At 43.0% G+C, this 19,978-nt stretch overlaps 1 protein-coding gene across 3 annotated transcripts in view; it reads right to left on the bottom strand.

Annotated features, from left to right (window-relative positions):
• The window catches only part of ABCC9 (ATP binding cassette subfamily C member 9), a 94,332-nt gene that overhangs the window by 57,770 nt on the left and 16,584 nt on the right, over positions 1-19,978 (bottom strand). For all 3 annotated transcript variants that reach the window (XM_081330550.1, XM_081330551.1, XM_081330552.1), the window contains exons 9-17: positions 18,064-18,219; positions 15,661-15,795; positions 14,521-14,683; positions 11,725-11,765; positions 10,866-11,008; positions 7,612-7,720; positions 5,107-5,217; positions 3,474-3,546; positions 1,622-1,727 (exon numbers count right to left, since the gene is read on the bottom strand). In XM_081330550.1, the coding sequence (XP_081186676.1) occupies positions 1,622-1,727; positions 3,474-3,546; positions 5,107-5,217; positions 7,612-7,720; positions 10,866-11,008; positions 11,725-11,765; positions 14,521-14,683; positions 15,661-15,795; positions 18,064-18,219 (1,037 nt within the window). The remainder of the gene's footprint in view (positions 1-1,621; positions 1,728-3,473; positions 3,547-5,106; positions 5,218-7,611; positions 7,721-10,865; positions 11,009-11,724; positions 11,766-14,520; positions 14,684-15,660; positions 15,796-18,063; positions 18,220-19,978) is intronic.

Here is a 19,978-nt window from a genome sequence, read left to right as displayed (position 1 = left end):
AGTGTTCCAATATTTGAGGGGCTGTCACAGAGAGGAGGGGGTCAACCTATTTTCCAAAGCACCTGAAGGTGCAGACGAGGGACAATGGATGGAAACTGATCGGGGAGAGATTCAACCTAGAAATAAGGAGAAATTTTCTGACAGTGAGAACAATCAACCAATGGAACAAACTGCCTTCACAAGTTGTGGGTGCTTCATCACTGGAAGCTTTCAAGAAGAGACTGGACTGCCATCTGTCAGAACTCAATTTCATTGAGGGCCGCATCAGCATTGCAGTTGCCCTCAGGGGGCCAGGTGGGCATGGCCTGGGTGGGCGTGGCCTACTGGGTGGGCGTGGCTAGAGTGCGTATGGCCTACTGGGTGGGCATGGCCAGCTCTACATCGTTTGCATCAAGGGTGCCTATGGGGGCCTGGGCAGGAGTGGGACAGGTCTGAGGGTCTCTGGCAGAAGGAGGGTCTCTGGGCCAGGGCCAAGGCAGTGGGGGCCATTCCCTCACTGTTTCCAGGATGGCTTCGCGGGCCGCATGAAACCACTTCGCGGGCCGGATCTGGCCCCCGGGCCTTGTGTTTGACATGTCTGGTATAGGGTCTCCTGCTTGGGTAGGGGGTTGGACTGAATGACCTACAAGATCCCTTCCAATTCTGTTATTCTATTCTATTCAAGATACTCTCCTTTATCAAAAATGAGTCTCCTTGGGGTCTTCCCAACAGAGGTACCTGCTATCATCTATCAAAAATTGTACTATCCTGCATTTCCTTTTAATGGAAAAAAACAGTCCTAAGGAAACATTGGGAAGCTACCAGCCTAAGATCACGCCGTCTAAATCCCCTAATAATTTAGACCAGACATGTCAAACACAAGGCCCAGGGGCTGGATCTGGCCCATGAAGTGGTTTCATGTGGCTCGCAAAGCCATCCTGGAAACAGTGAGGGAACAGTCCCCGCTGCCTTGGCCCTGGCCCAGGCCGGCCAGGAGCCAATGTACAATTTTGTGGTGGCCATCTATGCTGAAATACATTCAGTCTTAGCTCCACAAGGCCATCTGGAAACAGGGACCGGCCACTGCCCTGTCGGCATTGCCCCCTGGGTGCATGCTGGGGAGTTATCACCCTTTGTGAGGAATGAAGAAATGCACCATCGCCTGGAAGTGGCCAGCTCATGGCCCTGTCTACTTTGGGCAGGCTAGGCACCCTTGACGGGAACAATGTAGAGCTGGCCATGCCCTCCCAGTAGGCTACACGCACTCCAGCCATGCCTAACCAGTAGGCCACGCCCAGCCTGGCCACACCCACCTGCCCCCCCAAGGGCAACCACAATGCTGATGCGGCCCTCAATGAAATTGAGTTTGGCAGTCCTGATTTAGACTGATAGAGGTATATCATAAAAGCTCCTTTCGTGACAGACTATGCGTTGATCTTTCTTCCAGCACCAAATTTCACAATGAAAACAGATCATCTTAATCAAGTTCCCTGACTGGTTTATTGATCGCAAATATTATCCTTCATGTCATTCATTGCTTGAGTCACTCATGATTTGCGAGATTAAAAATAGCTCCTCTATCCGGATTCGATCCTCTCTCTCCAGACAACCCTAGTTCAAGTTAAACAATTTGAAAACATACCGGTTCCAATGAACTTTCCCTTCCAAGGTTTGCATCTCACCGAGGATAGCAAGAAGGAGAGAAGATTTGCCACAGCCAACTTGTCCTACGATCATGGTCATCTGGCCTACGAATTAATAAATCAAAATTAAACCTTTTAACGCATTCTTTCCTTAGAGTATTCAGTTAATGATTATTCCAACTTCTTGCCTATAGGCATAAACACCCCTGTATTTCAAGAATAGGTGCCATTCATTTATAAGCTTCTGTTTTGATCATTGTTTATTTGGCTTGTCATACATTTTGCAGTAAATTGTTTGGGGAAAAGGAATGTCTATAAATCTCTCAATGGAAGAATTGTTTGGTTAGAAATACACTCAGGCAGATTATAGACATCCCATTTATTTCAATGTAAGAGATTTTAAACAAACCAAAAAAATTCCTATGGCTGTCTATTTTAAAATCTTGAAGACTTATTCCAAGAAAATGAACATATGACTATACCTTAAAAAACTTTACATATATATAGATATATACATATAGATAGAGAAATACTAATACTAATAATAACAAAGTTGGAAGGGAGCTTGGAGGTCATCTAGTACAACCCCCTGCTCAGGTAGGAAACCCTATACCATTTCAGTCAAATGGCTGTCCAGTCTCTTCTTAAAAACTTCCAGTGATGGAGCATTCACAGCTTCTGGAGGAAGGTTGTTCCACTGATTAATTGTTCTGACTGTCAGGAAGTTTCTCCTTAGTTCTAGGTTGCTTCTGTCCTTGATTAGTTTCCATCTGTTGCTTCTTGTCCTGCCCTCAGGCGGTTTGGAAAATAGCTTGACTCCCTCTTCTTTGGGGCAGCCCCTGAGATATTGGAACTGTTCTACCTGTCAGGAAGTTTCTCCTTAGTTCTAGGTATATAGATAGATATAGATAGATATAGATATAGATATAGATATAGATATAGATATAGATATAGATATAGATATAGATATAGATATAGATATAGATATAGATATAGATATAGATATAGATATAGATATAGATATAGATATAGATATAGATATAGATATAGATATAGATATAGATATAGATATAGATATAGATATAGATATAGATCAAACATTGCAGGATTTGGATATGGCCAGTCTAGAGAAAAGAAAGACTAGGGGGACATGATAGCAGTCTTCCAGGATTTGAGGGGCTGTCACAAAGAAGAGGGGGTCAGCTTATTCTCCAAAGCACCAGAAGGCAGGACAAGAAACAATGGATGAAAATTAATCAAGGAGAGAAGCAACCTGGAATTAAGGAGAAACGTCCTAACAGTGAGGATAATTAACCAGTGGAACAGCTTGCCACCAGAAGTTGTGGGTGCTTCATCACTGGAGGTTTTTAAGAAGAGACTGGACAGCTATTTGTTTGAAATGGCATAGGGTTGGGGGTTGGACTAGAAGATCTCCAAGGTCCCTTCCAGCTCTGTTCTGATTCATTGATATACACCATCTATATCACTATATGGGTGAATCTGGATGGTTTGTAGGTTAAGGTAAAGGTAAAGTTTCCCCCGCACATGCATGCTAGTCGTTTCCGAGTCTAGGGGCCAGTGCTCATCTCTGTTTCAAAGCCAAAGAGCCAACGCTTGTCCGAGGACGTCTCCGTGGTCATGTGGCCGGCATGACTAGACGCCAAAGGTGCACGGAACGCTGTTACCTTCCCACCGTAGTGGTCCCTTTTTTTCTACTTGCATTTTTTACATCCTTTCGAACTGCTAGGTTGGCAGAAGCTGGGGCGTGATCCTTTTAAATGTTCCTAACTATCTAGAGGCAATTGAAAATGTACTGAAGAAAATGATATTGCATGTGCAAAATGAATTTACCTGTTGGGATTCGGATATCAATGCCGGATAATGTGGCAAGCCCACTTCCCCAGGAAAAGTATCCGTTGGTTACCTGCAATGCATATTATCATATATTAGAACTGCCAACAAGTGCATGTAATAATTATGCTGAACTTAATAGGCAAGCACATCTGTATCTCTTACAAAAGCAGGTTAGGGTACAAAGCTTTTTCAAAAAAAAAACCAGATTCTGAAATGACATGAGAATAAAAGATACCCAAGGACTTAAAAATGGATGTGCTACATAATAAACACGGTTTCCAAAATGTCCCAATATTTAGAATACTCTTTTAAGTACAAAACAATCCTTTTCAGTGAAGATAAACACAAGTAATAAATGAAAAACAAAAGAAAGCATATGGTAAAAATCTAGCTGCTGGTCTGCTTCTAGGTGAAGTTCAAGGCGTTGTTGTTGTTAGTTACGAAGTCCCATCGCAACCCCACGAACAATGTTCCTCCAGGCTTTCCTGTCCTCTACCATCTTCTGGAATCCATTTAAGCTCACGCCTACTGCTTCAGTGACTCCATCCAGCCACCTCCTTCTCTGTCGTCCCCTTCTTCTATTGCCCTCAATCTTCAAGGCATTGGTAATTATCTTTTAAGCCCTTCATTTATGGCATGGGTTTTTGGTTCCTTAGTGTTTTTCAACCTTTTTTGGGCAAAGGCACACTTGTTTCATGAAAAAAATCACGAGGCACTCCACCATTAGAAAATGTTAAAAAATTTAACTCTGTGCCTATATTGACTATATATAAAGTAATTCTCTTGAATAGGAATCAAATAAACACAAAGAAAGTATTTTATAATTACTTTTCAATTTTTCCCACGGCACACCAGGCAACATCTCGCGGCACACTAGTGTGCCGCGGAACAGTGGTTGAAAAACACTGCCTTAGAGGACTGTTTTATCCCATTGGAGTGGCCCACCCTACCTTTGCTGGCAGAGGAGGCATGCTGCACAGCCCAGCAGGTGGGGACCAGGAAAACGGCCTTCTCCGCTGTTGCACCTGCCCTATGGAACATCTTCCCCTCCACTCCAACACTTCTGATCTTCCATAAGAGCCTAATGACCTGGCTCTGCTAGCTAGCTTGATAGATTAATCTCAAATCCCACCTCCCCCCCAGATCATCCTGTTTGCAGATTGACTTTGCCTTTTAGCTATTGCATTTGGCACTTCCATGCTTTTGTAGTATTTTATTTACAGTACCTACTTTTGTTTTTGTTTTTAGATATCGTAAGCCGCCAGAGTTACCTGGCAGTAAGATGGACAGCCAATAGATTGGATGGATGGATGGATGGATGGATGGATGGATGGAGATGGAGAGAGAGAGAGAGAGAGAGAGAGAGAGAGAGAGAGAGAGAGAGAGAGAGAGAGAGAGAGAGAGAGAGAGAGAGAGAGAGAGAGAGAATCTTCCGTACCAGAGATTCGTCTTAAGTGAAAACAAAGCTATTATAAATACCCTCAAGTTGAGGAACTAGCATTTTTTAAAAATGACACCTCCCTCCAGATCAGAATGGAGATTAACTACAGATGATCCATCCCATCTGGATTATCAGCAATTCACCTAGTGTTTGATGAGATAATATGGGATTGATTAAAATATAAAGGACCTTGATAGCACATTCATCGAAGTTTAGATGTTGAGCTGATATCCTTTGTGACTGATCATAGGCATCCAGCTGGTGTCTCAAGGGCTGTTTCCGATTTATCGCTTTGGGATGCTTCAGACATGGAGAAAAAAGAGAAGAAAGGAGATGCGGCTTTATCTGCACCTGATTACTGAAGAAGGTAACCCCAAAATTCATTTTAATTTTTCCCCCTTAGGAGTAGTCACATATCTTCTTCCCTACCATACCAACCAGGGATGTTTAGGTTATCTTGATGGTTTAACTAAAGGGATGATGTAGCACCATATCTGAAGCTGGCTTTTCTAGATTCAATACAGAAAGGATTTTAGAGATCTAGCCAAGCATAGAAAAGACTTTACAGATAATCCTTGACTTGCGACCGCTTGTTTGACAACCGTTTAAAGTTACAAAAGCAGTTGGAAAGGGTATTTTATGACCTGCAAAGCACTTCCAGACATCATAGAATGCCATGCCCTCTCCTCCCAGCAGGTGCATGGTCACAATCTGGATGCTTGGCAACCGGTTCAAATTCATGACCAAGTGCTCTGTGATCATGTCATTGCTGTTTGCAATCTCTTTGGTGGCAGGCTTCCCCAGAAAGACAATGGGGAAGACAGCAGAGAAGGTTGCGAGCTAATGCTACCCACTGCGAGGACTCCCTCTCATCTCTAGGCCGAAAGAGTTGCTTGCCGAGCGAACCTGACCTCCTTCTGTGGGTGCAGAAATGGAACTCAGATCCTGACGATTTGCACTCCGTTCCTGCACCCTGCCAAAGGCATTTCCTTCTGCACATGTGGAGGAGAGGGGATATCTTTTGACAGCCAGCTCCAGAGAGAAGAGGGAGCCAAATCCGAGTGGAGAGGCAGCACAATAAGCTAAGTAGCACAGGGTGCCAGGCAGATGGGGAGGCCTTAAGAGGCTCAGTGCTGGATTTCGGTAGGGTTTTCAGCTCAAGTAAAGGATCCTGCCCAGGATCCTGCCCCCACCGGCACCCCATGTTCATTACCTGTGACTCTGCCTGCTTGATGACGTGCGATCAATTAATGACTATAAGCAGGATTGCAGTTGTTGAGCGAAGCAGTCGTGTGACATCTCACTTAACATTTGCTTCACTCAGCAGCTAAGATTCCAGGCTCATTATGGTGGTAAGTCAGGGACTACCTTTAGTTTCCTTCAGCTATCTTCTTTCCTGGAATGGATCAGATCTTGTTTCATGTTCCCTATACTCTTTTAAAAAAGGGATGTGGTGGCTCAATGGGTTAGGACGCTGAGCTTGTCGATCAGAAGGTCAGCAGTTTGGCGGGTCGAATCCCGAGTGCCGTGTAGCAGAGTGAGCGCCTGTTACTCATCCCAGCTTCTGCCAACCTAGCAGTTCGAAAGCACGTAAAAATGCAAGTAGAAAAATAGGGACCACTACGGTGGGAAGGTAACAGCGTTCCGTGCGCCTTTGGCATCTAGTCATGCCGGCCACATGACCACGGAGACGTCCTTGGACAAGCGCTGGCTCTTCGGCTTTGAAACGGAGATGAGCACTGGCCCCTAGAGTCGGAAACGACTAGCACGCATGTGCGGGGGAACGTTTACCTTACCTATACTCTTTTAAATCAAGATATTTGGGGGTCTATTTCCATCACTGCTGGTCCAAGATGAAAAAAAAAGTGGAAGACTGGTTATTAAGCTAGCCATCCACCTTATAAAACATGTTCACCTCATCTGAATTAATAGGTACAGTTCAATGAGATCTGATAGAAATTACCATGTTTCTCAATCTTGGCAGCGTGGAGATCTGTGGACTTCACCTCCCAAAATTCCCCAGACAGAATGAGTAGAAATCCATACATACCTCTGGAATTTGCCAAGGCTGAGAAAAGCTGCCATAGAGCAATCATCGACAGTGTTATTTGTTTATATTGCATGGAAGCTTTTCACTTTGTTGTTTGACATTTCCAGAATCATTAAAATCACACAGTGCCTAAACCTAAATCTAAATCAATCAATTAATCTGGGGACAGCCTAGTCTTCTATATTTATGTTACTGTGCAATGAATTACCGAAATTAATAATCAGTTCTTAGTTATTAAGTACCGTAGGGGTGCAATGGTTAGAATGCAGTATTACAGGCTAACTCTGTCCACTGCCAGGAGTTTGATCCTGACCGGCTCAAGGTTGACTTAGCCTTTCATCCTTCCGAGGTTGGTAAAACAAGGACCCAGATTATTGGGAGGCAATAGGCTGACTCTGTAAACTGCTTAGAGGGGGCTGTAAAGCACTGTGAAGAGGTATATAAGTCTATTGCTATTGCTATTAAAAAGTAGCAATATGGCTTTTTTTTTCACTGCTAAGAACCTTATCCATTTAATTGAGACCATTCCATAATCAACAAAGAGTTCTTATAGAAAATAATATGGGGAACTGGCCATCAGTAGACTTGAATCTGTAAAAAAAAATTGAAGCTTAAAAAAAAGAATAAGACAAAGAATGCCTTACTAGTGCCATGTGCTTTTTACACGATTCATATTCCAGTGGGTTCTCTCCATTTCTCCAGCTGTCATCTCCAATCTCATCACTTAAGAGAAATTCATTTAATTTCTGCACACTGAAAAACAGAAATAGGGAAAGCACGAGTGATAACAGACAAAATTGTTAAGATTACTTTTATGGCATTGTGGAGGCTCCATCACTGGAGGTTTTTAAGAAGAGATTGGACAACCATTTGTCTGAAATGGTATGGAGCAGGGGTCTTCAAACTTGGCCCTTTTGATGACTTGTGGACTTCAACTCCCAGAATCCCTCAGTCGGCCATTTTGATGAAACTGCAGGCTTGGATCCAGACCAGGGGTCTTCAGACTTGGCCCTTTTATGACTTGTGGACTTCAACTCCCAGAATTCCTTAGCCAGTGTGCCTGGCTGAGGAATTCTGGGAGTTGAAGTCCACAAGTCATAAAAGGGCCAAGTTTGAAGACCCTTGGTATAGGGTCTCCTGCTCGAACAGGGGGTTGGACTAGATGACCTCCAAGGTCCCTTCCAACTCTATCATTCTTTTAGTCTGTATTGGTCATAACAAAAAATACAGATCCTGCCCACATTTCCACTCTTACTGAAAGGGGCTTTTCAAAATACTTTTTCCTGACACAGATTTGTAAATATACTGTTGGCGGCATATTATGCCAATATATCTGATGCATTGATACTTATACCAAACTGCCTAATTGTCAGCAATCCAAGACATAGAAAAGTATGAAAACAATTTATAGAAAACCAAGCATAAAAAAACACCCCATGGTAACAAAGGAATGCAAAAAGAAAAAGAAAAAAAAAGAAAAGAATTTGCATTGCTCCTGTGGCTTCACAAATCGCCCTGACTTTGGGCTTGTTGGAAAAACAGGTATTTTACGTTGTCCTAAAAGGCAGCCATTTGAATCAAATTCTTTAGTAGTAAACTAGAGAAATAAGGCAACTTCACCAAATGGAGTGGAACAGGTTGGTGGGAAGATTTGTGGAGAGTCTCAATCATCCAGGTCATGGTTTGTCCCAAAGTTTTGTGTGTGTTGTTTTTTTTTTTACCAAAAGGCAACTGGACTTTCATGTTGGTTTTTTTCCTTGAAAATGTTTCACTTCTCATCCAAGAAGCTTCTTGAGAGCTGGTGAGAGGCGAAATGTTTTCAAGGGGGGAAAAAAATCAAGAAAGTCCTGTTGCCTTTTGGAAAAGCAGCTTTGGGGACTGTTTGGTAAGAACATACACAGATTTAATTACTCTTGGTACTGCGCACTATCTGTAAACTAAGTTGATGGATGATAAGCAGGCTGATATAGGGGGAAATGAAGTGCCAAGCATTCATTATCCTCCTGAGATTACTTTGGCTGTTAAGTGCAAAACTGAGAAAATAAATTTTGAAAAAGTTGCATTTTTGTCCTGGCAAAAACTGAACCGCTCAGTCTGAACTGCCCACAATGCAATGGACCTGTTGGTTTTGGAATTACAGGATGCTAAATATAGCGCGCACGCAGTGAGCAAGCTTCATCTTTTATACAACATTAAGATTTATTTTGTTTTGTTTTGTTTTGTTTTGGACTGTTTGGAAGGAGGAAGAAGAACAAAATACTGTGTTTACAATTAAAAAGTTTTTTTTTGCCTAGGTTTCTTGTGTTGGCATTTGCGCATTCCCACCCAATTGATTTTGTGGGCCTGAAAAGAAAAGAAAAAAGTTTGAGTCTTCCACCAGTTTGTCATATTTTTTTCCCAGCTTCCATATTTTTTTTCCAGAATGTTCTCTGATGCAGAGACATTCTCAGAGACATTTCTGGTGAAGATCAAGGGCCAAAATTAAACAAAAGAATGGAGCTGCTTCTAAGTTCAAACAGAAAAAAATAAATTAGCCAGTCTCTGACACCTTATACAAATCAATCAATATGACATGTCAAAACTTTCGTGCTGTATTTTGTTAACTATTCCTCTGCCAAACTCAGGAATTTGTTCATAATTGTTTAAAGATTTTGTCTGAAGTTATCAGCTGCCATGAGGGACCCATGCTTGAAAATACACAGAGCATTTTGGGGAAAAATGATCCCAAAGAAGAATTAGTCATCTAAAAAAAGTCCGTTGCCTAAGCACACTTCCTGAGAAAGTCAGTTTTATTGGACAACCCACACATTTTTATTTATTTATTTATTTATTTTAATTCCATTTATATCCCGCCCTTCTCCGAAGACTCAGGGCAGCTTATTTGCTCAGACAAGTAGACTGAATAGTGTCATTTATTCTGGTGCAATTCCCAGTGAAATATGTTATTGAACATTTTGTAAATACTGAAGATATGGACCATGGTGTGTGAACAGAAGTTATGGAAAAATATTGCATTAAAGGTGTTTACAAAAATATAGTTTGGGATCAAATTAATGATGCTTATTTATTCATTCTGCTTGTCACAACATGTCTTTCCTTTTACACAGGCAGTCCTTAACTTACAATCCAAATTTTCGAACCCAAAATTTCCAAAGCTAAGCAATCAGTTGTGAAGTGAGATTTGCCCCATTTTATGACTTTACTTACTGCAGCCATTCAAGTGAACCACTACAGTTGTTAAATTAATCTTGCTTCCCCATCTCCACCTGTCAGAAAGTGGCAAAAGGGGATCATATAACCCCAGGGACACTGCAACTGACATAACTATGATCCAGTTGCCAAGAGTTCGAATTTTGTTTAGCAACGGAAACTTTAGGCTCAACTGTGTTTGTAAGTTGAGGACTACTTGTCAAGCTCTGGTAATGCTGCCTTCATACATGCAGTCACCATGATGAAAATGGTCGTGGGAATCCCACTGTTTGAGGAAAGGTCAAGAATGTCCCACAAGGTCCACAATTCCACTTGTTTGGAAGAAGGTGGAATGGTGAGGATGTCCCATTGGGCAAATCCCAATTTACTTCATCCTAATCTAGGCCAGATCCTGAAGTTGAAACTCAGATACTTTGGCCACCTAATGAGAAGGAAGGACTCACTGGAGAAGAGCCTAATGCTGGGAAAGATTGAGGGCAAGAGAAGAAGGGGACGACAGGTGGCTGGATGGAGTCACTGAAGCAGTAGGTGTGAGTTTAAATGGATTCCAGAAGGTGGTAGAGGACAGGAAGGCCTGGAGGAATGTTGTCCATGGGGTCACGAGCGGTCGGACGTGACTGCAACTAACAACAACAACAATCTGCTAGTTAAATTGAGGCTGTCTGTTTTAAAGCATTATATCTCCTACCTTATGATGGCCTTGACAGCAAATCTAACAACAGTGGACAGCAGGAACAAAGGGGTCACCAGGATGTGAAACAGCGCGAGAGAGGCAAAAGCCTGGGCTGTACTCAGCTGTTCAACTTCAACATACGTGTAGGTCACAAAAGTCTGGTACATCAAGAAAAGAGGATATGAGTAGAGGCAAACGTTGTTTTTCAAAGAAAGCATGGGGTCTTAGCTCAATTCAAAGGCCCCTTGATGTTCTTCCTCACATTTTTTACATCAGGGGTCTTCAATCTTGGCCCTTTTATGACTTGTGGACTTCAACTCCCAGAATTCCGCAGCCAGGCACTATCTTAGCCACTCAGTTGGCTTTCATGGCTAAGGTAAGACTAGAACTCACAGTTTCCTGGTGATTGGCCCAAAGTCACCAAGTTGGATATCATGGTTAAGGTAGGACTAGAACTTACAGTCTCCTGGTGATTGGCCCAAAGTCACCCAGCCACCTTTCATGCCTACAATGGAACTAGAACTCACAGTCTCCTGGTGACTGGCCCAAAGTGACCCAGTTGGCTTTCATGGCTAAGGTGGGACTAGAACTCACAGTCTTCTGGTGATTGGCCCAAAGTCACCCAGCTGACTTTCATGCCTAAGGCGGGACTAGAACTCATGGTCTCCTGCTTTCTACCCTAATGCCTTAACCGCTGGACCAAACTGGCTCAGATCCTAGCCCAGGTCAGATTTCCACTCTTTGGACACTAACCCTCCCAGATTTGTATTTCAAGAAATAGAGATCCTTGTTAAAAAAAATAAAGATTCCCTAGATCCTCAAGCATATTCTGCGTTGCCATCCATCAACCCATCCGTCCCAAAATTATTCTTACCGCGAGAACAGCTGCAATAGGTATAGCTGCATTCATAAAAACTGTGGAAACAAACACAAACCATCCATTCATTTGATATGCCAAATATTTCAGAATCTGCACAGCACAACGTTTCAATATTATTTTCTGCCAGAATGAAGAAAATGCCGGACTTCTCCTTAAGAGGGAAAAGAATTCTTCCCATGTCAAACAAAAACATACTGGAAATATTACAGTTTGTATACTTTGTTGCGTTGGACAACCTATTCCCAGGAGAACTTTACGATTGTACATTTTAACTGTGACTCTGTGAGAAAAGGAATTATTTGAAATTATGGTGTGGTATTAGCTGAAGCTCTAGAGAGCTCCTTAAAACTACAAATGAACTCATATTTCATGCTTCCACAGACATGGTCTCAATAATTAGTAATGTAAACCAACTCATGTCACAAAGTTTAAAAGGAACCCTTCGGAATTATTCGGGGACAGTTGCCACACATCTTTGGCTATGAGAAAAGCAAAGAGATCAGAAGATCATTTTTAATGTATTTTATTTATTTATTTATTTATTTTATTTAATTTGTATACCGCCCTTCTCCCGAAGGACTCAGGGCAGTGAACAGGGCAATAAATACTAAAAATACAGAAATACAAAAATTAAGAAGAGATTAAACCAATGCCCAATGCAACAAATAAATTACATAAAAACAGTGATAAAACCCAAACCCATCAGACCAGGCCGGCTTGTTCAAACAAATAGGTCTTTAGATCACGTCGGAAGGAGCGAAGGTCGGGAGCCATCCGGAGCTCAACCGGTAAACGGTTCCACAGATCCGGCGCACCCACAGAGAAGGCCCTCCCCCTGGGGGTCACCAGACGGCACTCTCTGACCGGTGGCACCCAGAGGAGGCCCTCTCTGTGGGAGCGCACTGGGCGGAGGGAAGTTGATGCCGGCCGCAGGTGCTCCCTAAGGTACTCCGGACCCATGCCATGTAGGGCTTTAAAGGTCATTACCAGCACCTTGAATCTCACCCGGAAGGCAACTGGAAGCCAATGCAGCTCACGGAGCAGAGGTGTAACATGGGAGTATCGGGAGACCCCCAACACGACTCTCGCGGCTGCATTCTGCACCAGTTGGGACCTTCTTTCCCTCAATCAAGGGAAATGTTAACTCACAAATTTCATTCTGTGACAGGAAGTGTCACGAGGCTGAGAAATGAATGCGGAAAACATAACATTTCTGTTGCATGCGATTCCTCTATTCAGAATGGAAATTGAGAGGAAACTAAATTTTGAGAACAAGCGCATCCCCCTAAACCAGGGGTCTTCAAACTTGGCCCTCTTACGACTTGTGGACTTCAACTCCCAGAATTCCTCAGCTAGCGTGCCTGGCTGAGGAATTCTGGGAGTTGAAGTCCACAAGTCGTAAAAGGGCCAAGTTTGAAGACCACTGCCCTAAACTCTAATTCCTGTCTCTCTGCTATAGAACATAGAATCATAGGGCTGGAAGGAACCTTGGAGATCTTCTAGTCCAACCCTCTGTTCAAGGCAGGAGTCCTTATACTGGCCTAGTCAAATGATTAGGGTAGACGTTCCTAGTTCCTGAAACCACTCGTCATACAGTTTAGCCGCCAGACCCTTTATCATCATTTGTTGGGCTTCTCTAAACACTTTCCAGAGTTTCAACGTCTATTTTGTATCATCGTGACCAGACCTGTATGCCATATCCCAAGTATGGCATCAGTACTAAAGTATAACATGACATTATCACTTCTTGTGATGATGCTATCCCTCTGCTGATGCAGCCCAGGACTGTAAAACTAAGACTGGAGCATCAAATTCAGAAACTAAACCGGGGTCTCCAAACTTGGCAACTTTAAAACTTTTGGACTTCAACTCCCAGAATTCCTCAGCCAAAACAGCCTCCTCCTATCCCCTCCCACTCCAACAACAACCCAGGAGGTGAGTTGGACAGGCCCAAAGTCCCTCAGCCAGTCCTGTCTTTCGTGACTAAAGCAGGACTAGAACTCACACTCTCCTGCTGATTGGCTCAGGAATTCTGGGAGTTGAAGTCCACGAGTCATAAAAGTGCCAAGGTTGCCTACCCCTGCCATAGATATTTTTCCCTGTTTAATCACCTAGGACAGGGGTAGGCAACCTTGGCTCTTTTATGACTCGTGGACGTCAACTCCCAGAATTCCTGAGCCAGCATGGCTCAGCTTGGAAACCTCTCTCTTTCCCCTCAGCATGGCTGGCTCAGGAATTCTGGGAGTTGAAGTCCACCAGTCATAAAAGAGCCAAGGTTGCCTACCCCTGGCCTAGTGCACCCAGGCTGGCTCTCTCTTGCACTCAATATTGCTGTAGACTGAGATACATTATTACCTTTCTATCCCAAAACATGAGTTAATTTTCTCCTTGTTTCCTTTCCTTTTCTTTTTTAAAATAAATTTATAAACCCCCTTAAAGAAACCACCCTGTGTTAGTCTTTGGATAACGGTTAGTGTCAAATAAAGAAGGTTCGCATCCCACCAGGCTCAAGGTTGACTCAGCCTTCCATCCTTCCGAGGTAGGTAAAATGAGGACCCAGATTGTTGGGGGCAATTAAGCTGACTTTGTAATAATGCCGCTTGGGGGGGGTGTGAAAGCCCTAGTAAGCAGGCATATACATAGAATGAAGGCTACTGCTAAGCTTGTAAGCCGCCCTGAGTCTTCGGAGAAGGGCGGGATATAAATGGAATTAAAATAAATAAATAAATAAAATAAAAATAAGGCAGGCCAACCCACCAGCCCTACAATATCAACAACAACGGCACTTACTGGAAAGAGACGTATACAGAGCAAATGTTTTGAGACTAGTCAGTTCTTTCATCCTTGTATCTTCCACGTTTTGACAGAAGATGTGCTCCCAGGCGTACAACTTTAATAGCTTGATGCCTTTTAATATTTCGTTGGTCTTCTTCAGCCTCTCTGTAGAATAATCCTTTTTTCCAATAAAAGGGAAAGAGATGCAGAAGGATAAAATGACACCAATGACATTCTGAAAGGGGGAAAAGTACTGGAGTCGACGGCAGAATTGACTGAGGAAACAGCCTTTATGTATAGGGGACTGGAGGTTAAAACGCATAAAGTACGGTTGCTGGAATTGGGGATGTCTAGTTTAATGAAAAGAAGGACTAGGAGTGACATTACAGCAGTGCTCCAGTATCTCAGGGGCTGCCCCAAAGAAGAGGGAGTCAAGCTATTCTGAGGGCAGGAGAAGAAGCAACGGATAGAAACTAACCAAGGAGAGAAGCCACCTAGAACTAAGGAGAAATTTCCTGACAGTTAAGAACAATTAATCAGTGGAGCAACCTGCCTCCAGAAGCTGTGGATGTTCCATCACTGGAGGTTTTTAAGAAGAGACTGGACAGCCATTTGAATGAAATGGTATAGGGCTTCCTGCCTGAGCAGGGGGTTGGACTAGATGACCTCCAAGGTCCCTTCCAACTCTGTTATTCTGTTATAAGACTCAGGGCTTATGCAGGCTCCTTTTTCCAATTCCCAAAATATACCCAGCATTGCTCCACCAGAACCCAAGAACAATAACTAATAGCATCAACCTATCTGGGCTAATCTGATAAATCTAAACAAGGCTGGGCTTGGTTAGTTCTTGACAGAACATTGTTGGAGAAATCCCAAGTCTCTAGGCCAGTTTGCAGCATCCTTGGACCACCATTGGACCACCATTTATCTGAAATGGCATATAGGGTTTCCTGCTTGAGCAGGGGGTTGGACTAGAAGACCTCCAAGGTCCCTTCCAACTTCATTATTCTGTACTGTATGCATCAGTTTGAATGGAGAATATCTTTATTTTGAGAGTAAGACAAATTTCAATGACATATGTGCTCTGGTTCAAGAAGAACAACTTTTGACAGCTCACATTCAAACAAAAAATAGAATGAAACAAGAATAACTTACAAGAGTACTTTTTTGAGCCTCGGCCAACTTGGTTGCGATGAAATACTGGATGGGAGCCAGCAGTAAGATCACAGCAGCTCCCACTACCGCACTGTTTCCCAGTAAATGGTAGAGCAGGATCACTCCCATAACAATCTACAAAAAATAGGGGAAAGGAGAAGGACTTAGAAAATGCTATTCGTTTGCATTTATCTGCACAGATTTTGACTGGGGGTGTGGAAACGGCTCCAGATGTTGGAACTATTGAAATAGGAAAAGTCACTCTTTGAAAAAATCTGCCATGTTTTAGGTATGGTTTAGTTTTAAAAGTGAACAAATGTTTAGGTATTACAGCTGGGCAAATCATATGAAAGTGACAATGCAAAGCACATGCGTGTGAATGGACCATGGAACCTCCAACTGTTGCAGCATCTGCTTCTTTCAGACGGGAATTCTCTCCTGGGGTGGTACCCCGAATACTTTGGCTGTATGTGCATACGTACCAAATCACCTGGAGGTGGATTCAACACAAGGGAAGCTTGTGCGCCACCACGGTGGTTAGAATGCAGCATTGCACGCTGGCTCTGCATTCCATTGCCAGGAGTTCGATCGATCCTGGCCAGCTCAAGGTTGACTCAGCCTTCCATCCTTCCGAGGTCGGTAAAATGAGGACCCCAATTGTTGGGGGCAATAGGCTGACATTTGTAAACCACTTAGAGAGGGCTGTAAGAGCATTGTATATAAGTCTAGCTGTTATTGGTAAGAGGGAGGGAGGGAGGGAGGGAGGGAGGGAGGGAGGAAGGAAGGAAGGAAGGAAGGAAGGAAGGAAGGAAGGAAGGAAGGAAGGAAGGAAGGAAGGAAGGAAGGAAGGAAGGAAGGAAAGAAAGGCTGTAGTGGTGTAGTGGTTAGAATGCAGTATTGCAGGCTAACTCACTGCCCACTGCCAGGAGTTTGATCCTGACCGGCTCAAGGCTGACTCAGCCTTCCATCCTTCCGAGGTCGATAAAATGAGGACCCAGATTGTTGGGGACAATACGCTTAGAGAGAGCTGTAAAAGCACTTTGTAGTGGGATATAAGTCTAAGTGCTATTGCCATTTATCATTTTTATTGCCTTGCAGGTAGGAGCTGAAGCTAGAAACACAGAGCTTGCACAAGAAAGGTCCTAAAACTGAGTCGGTTACGTGGGTAACTCATTTTATGACTGTCACAACTTGCAACTGTAATGGGCAGACTTCATTAAAGTCATAAGTTGAGGGCTGCCTTAATTAGGATCAAATCTGATTTATTTCAGTTTATACAGTAATCAGACTGAATAATAAACTCGTGTGTCACTGAAATCAGATGAGGAATAAAGATATCATCAGCATATATCAGCATCTGCTCTGCCTGTCTCTTCAATTCCATTAAGGTTTTTAGAATTCCTGTCAATCTTAAGTCACAATTTAAATAAGAGGACATTTTTAAGAGGATATTTCAATAAACCGTACATTTTTCCAATTAGAGGGCACACTATTACTAATCACCAGGATTCTGAATTGAAACACAGTTATGAATCACTTGTGACTTGATACACACAAATATATTATAGGACTAAATGTTATAGTTGCCAGTGACCATCACATCACCCTGGTGAGTGTTACAGTACACACTTCAATCATAAACAGTGTTTGTTAATTGAGGATTATGAGAATTGAATACTATAACCCCAGAGTACATTGCAAAGTTAATGTAATTTGTAGCTTATGCCTGTGTTTCTCAACCTTGGCGAGTTTAAGATGTGTGGACTTCAATTCCCAGCATGCTGGTTGGCTGGGGAATTCTGGGAGTTGACGTCCAGACATCTTCAAGTTGCTGAGGTTTTAAAACACTGGCTTATTCCATACTATAAGGGACGCGGTAGCTCAGTGGGTTAGGACGCTGAGCTTGTTGATCAGAAGGTCGGCAGTTTGGTGGGTCGAATCCCGAGTGCCGCGTAACAGAGTGAGTGCCTGTTACTCGTCCCAGCTTCTGCCAACCTAGCAGTTCGAAAGCACGTAAAAATGCAAGTAGAAAAATAGGGACCACTACGGTGGGAAGGTAACAGCGTTCCGTGCGCCTTTGGCGTCTAGTCATGCCGGCCACATGACCACGGAGATGTCCTCGGACAAGCGCTGGCTCTTCGGCTTTGAAATGGAGATGAGCACCGGCCCCTAGAGTCGGAAACGACTAGCACGCATGTCCGGAGGAACCTTTACCTTTACCTATTCCATACTATCTGAGATAAAAGTGAACTTGCTGTTCTTGATGGTATCGGTGAGGATGGGACTCTTTTTAAGGACCCCCAAATCCTTCAGTTTCAGTCATATATTCTCTCCCCACAGCACTCAATCAAAATTAAGTCTGCTACATCTTCCAAAAATTTGGCCCTTACTTCGATGCTCTACCTGAACGGGCATAGCCCACAAGTTGGGACACAGGAACAAGAACCACATGAGTTGGTTTGTTTCTATGGCAACCAGGTTATTGATCTGTCCCAATGTCATCTCTCCCATTGACAAATTAGATGTGGAAAGCTTCAGGATTTTGTTATAGATCATTGCCTGGGGAAAAAAGCAAGAAAAACACCAGTGAGTATTAGGAATTTCAGCATCAAAAATTACAAACCGCACAAGCTCATTGCAATGTAAAGGAACTGTCATGTGTGCTGTAGTTCCACAGGAGAGTCGTAGATTAAAAGGGCAGAAGCTGAGGTCCCACGGTTATCCCTAGCTCTTTTGGTGTGACTTCTGAAAACGGCTGAACTATAATTAATATCCAATATTAATAATTAATACATTCAAAAAAAGAGAGAATGCCGTTGTATGAACTGCACTCAATTCATTTGATTTTAACTGCGTTTGGTTTTAACAAAATGCAATCAGATTTTGTTTTTATCCTGGCTAGGCAGAGTTGGGGAGGGAGGGTCTCCCCTATTTCAGAAAGCAGCTCAAGACAATCCTCAGCCCGAAAAAAGACAGGTGTTGCCTTACTACAAAACTTATGGAACTGTGGGATCCTTGGTGCTCTCCGAGCTTGGCTGTTTTCACGCAGACATTTCATTACCCAACTAGGTAACATCATCAGTGCTAGAAGGCAGTGGAGTTTGCTCTCTGTTTATATACAAGTGGCTGGCCCTGTCTGTATTGGCGGGAGTGTTCTTGATGGCTTATTGATTAGGCCACTGTTTACTGTTTGATTGTTTGTCTGAATTGGTAGTTCCTTGATTCTGGAGTGTTAGTTATGGACACGATCTTGATTGTTTTGGGGGGTTTTTTGAAGCTCCCAGCAGACCTGATGCTGATTCACCAAAGTTAATGTTGCATCCTCAGGATAGTTAGTCCTTAATGAACCTGCTTCCAATGAATTTATCTAATTCATTCATCACTAATCTGTTCCAACCACCCATTCTATCTTAAGTTAACAAATTTCACAGTGTAATTAAGTGCTGTTTGAAAAACTACTTTCCTAAATCTTATTCCAGTCCGCTTTTCCAGATGATCTATTACAATGTTTTAAGAGAGTATCTCTTTAATCTTCTTCTTTGCTTTGAGAAACCTTGGTGATGTTCCCACGCATTTTCTTTCCTCTAATCTAAATCATTCCCAAATTTTTAGGTTTTTTTTTCTTTTCTTCTTCTTCTAAGGACCATATTCGTGTGCCCTGATTTACTCCGTTTTGGGAAACTGGGACAGTACTGCGTAAACCTCCCTAGATGTTGTCTTCTGCTTATGGAGTCTTACGATAACACAACCTGTTTTGAAGAACCCAGATGTGAACTGAGCAGTTTGGAGACTGGAGCCTCAGGATGGACTGCAGTGGAATACGTAAACCTCATGCCTGTATTTATTATAAAGCAATTATCAAAAGTTAAGGGGTGCAACGGCTCAGTGGTTAAAGATGCCGAGCTTGTCAGCTGGAAAGTTGACCGCCTGGGTTCAAGACCCAAGCGCTGCCTGATGGGGTGAGTTCCCGTCTCCTAAGCAGTTCGAAAACATGAAAATGTGAGTAGATAAATAGGTACCACTTCAGCAGGAAGGCAACAGTGTTTCTGTGAGACTTGGCATATAATCATGCTGGCTACATGACCAAGGAAATGTCTTCAGACAAGGCTGGCTCACTTGGCTAAGAAACAGAGATCAGCACTGCCTCCTACAGTCGGTCACGACTGGACAGCAGAAACCTTTACCTATCAAAATATACCTCCCTACAACATCCAAGTAAGTTGATGATATTTGTCTCGTTAGACAGAGGAAAACCCATCAAGGTCTAGTTTAAAGTTTTAGAACCATATGTTGGGATCACCGCTCCTAGAAGTGGGCT

Source organism: Vipera berus (genome assembly GCF_964194415.1).
Source record: "Vipera berus genome assembly, chromosome: 6".
NCBI classification, from domain to species: Eukaryota; Metazoa; Chordata; class Lepidosauria; order Squamata; family Viperidae; genus Vipera; species Vipera berus.
This window is presented reverse-complemented; position numbering and strand designations above follow the sequence as displayed.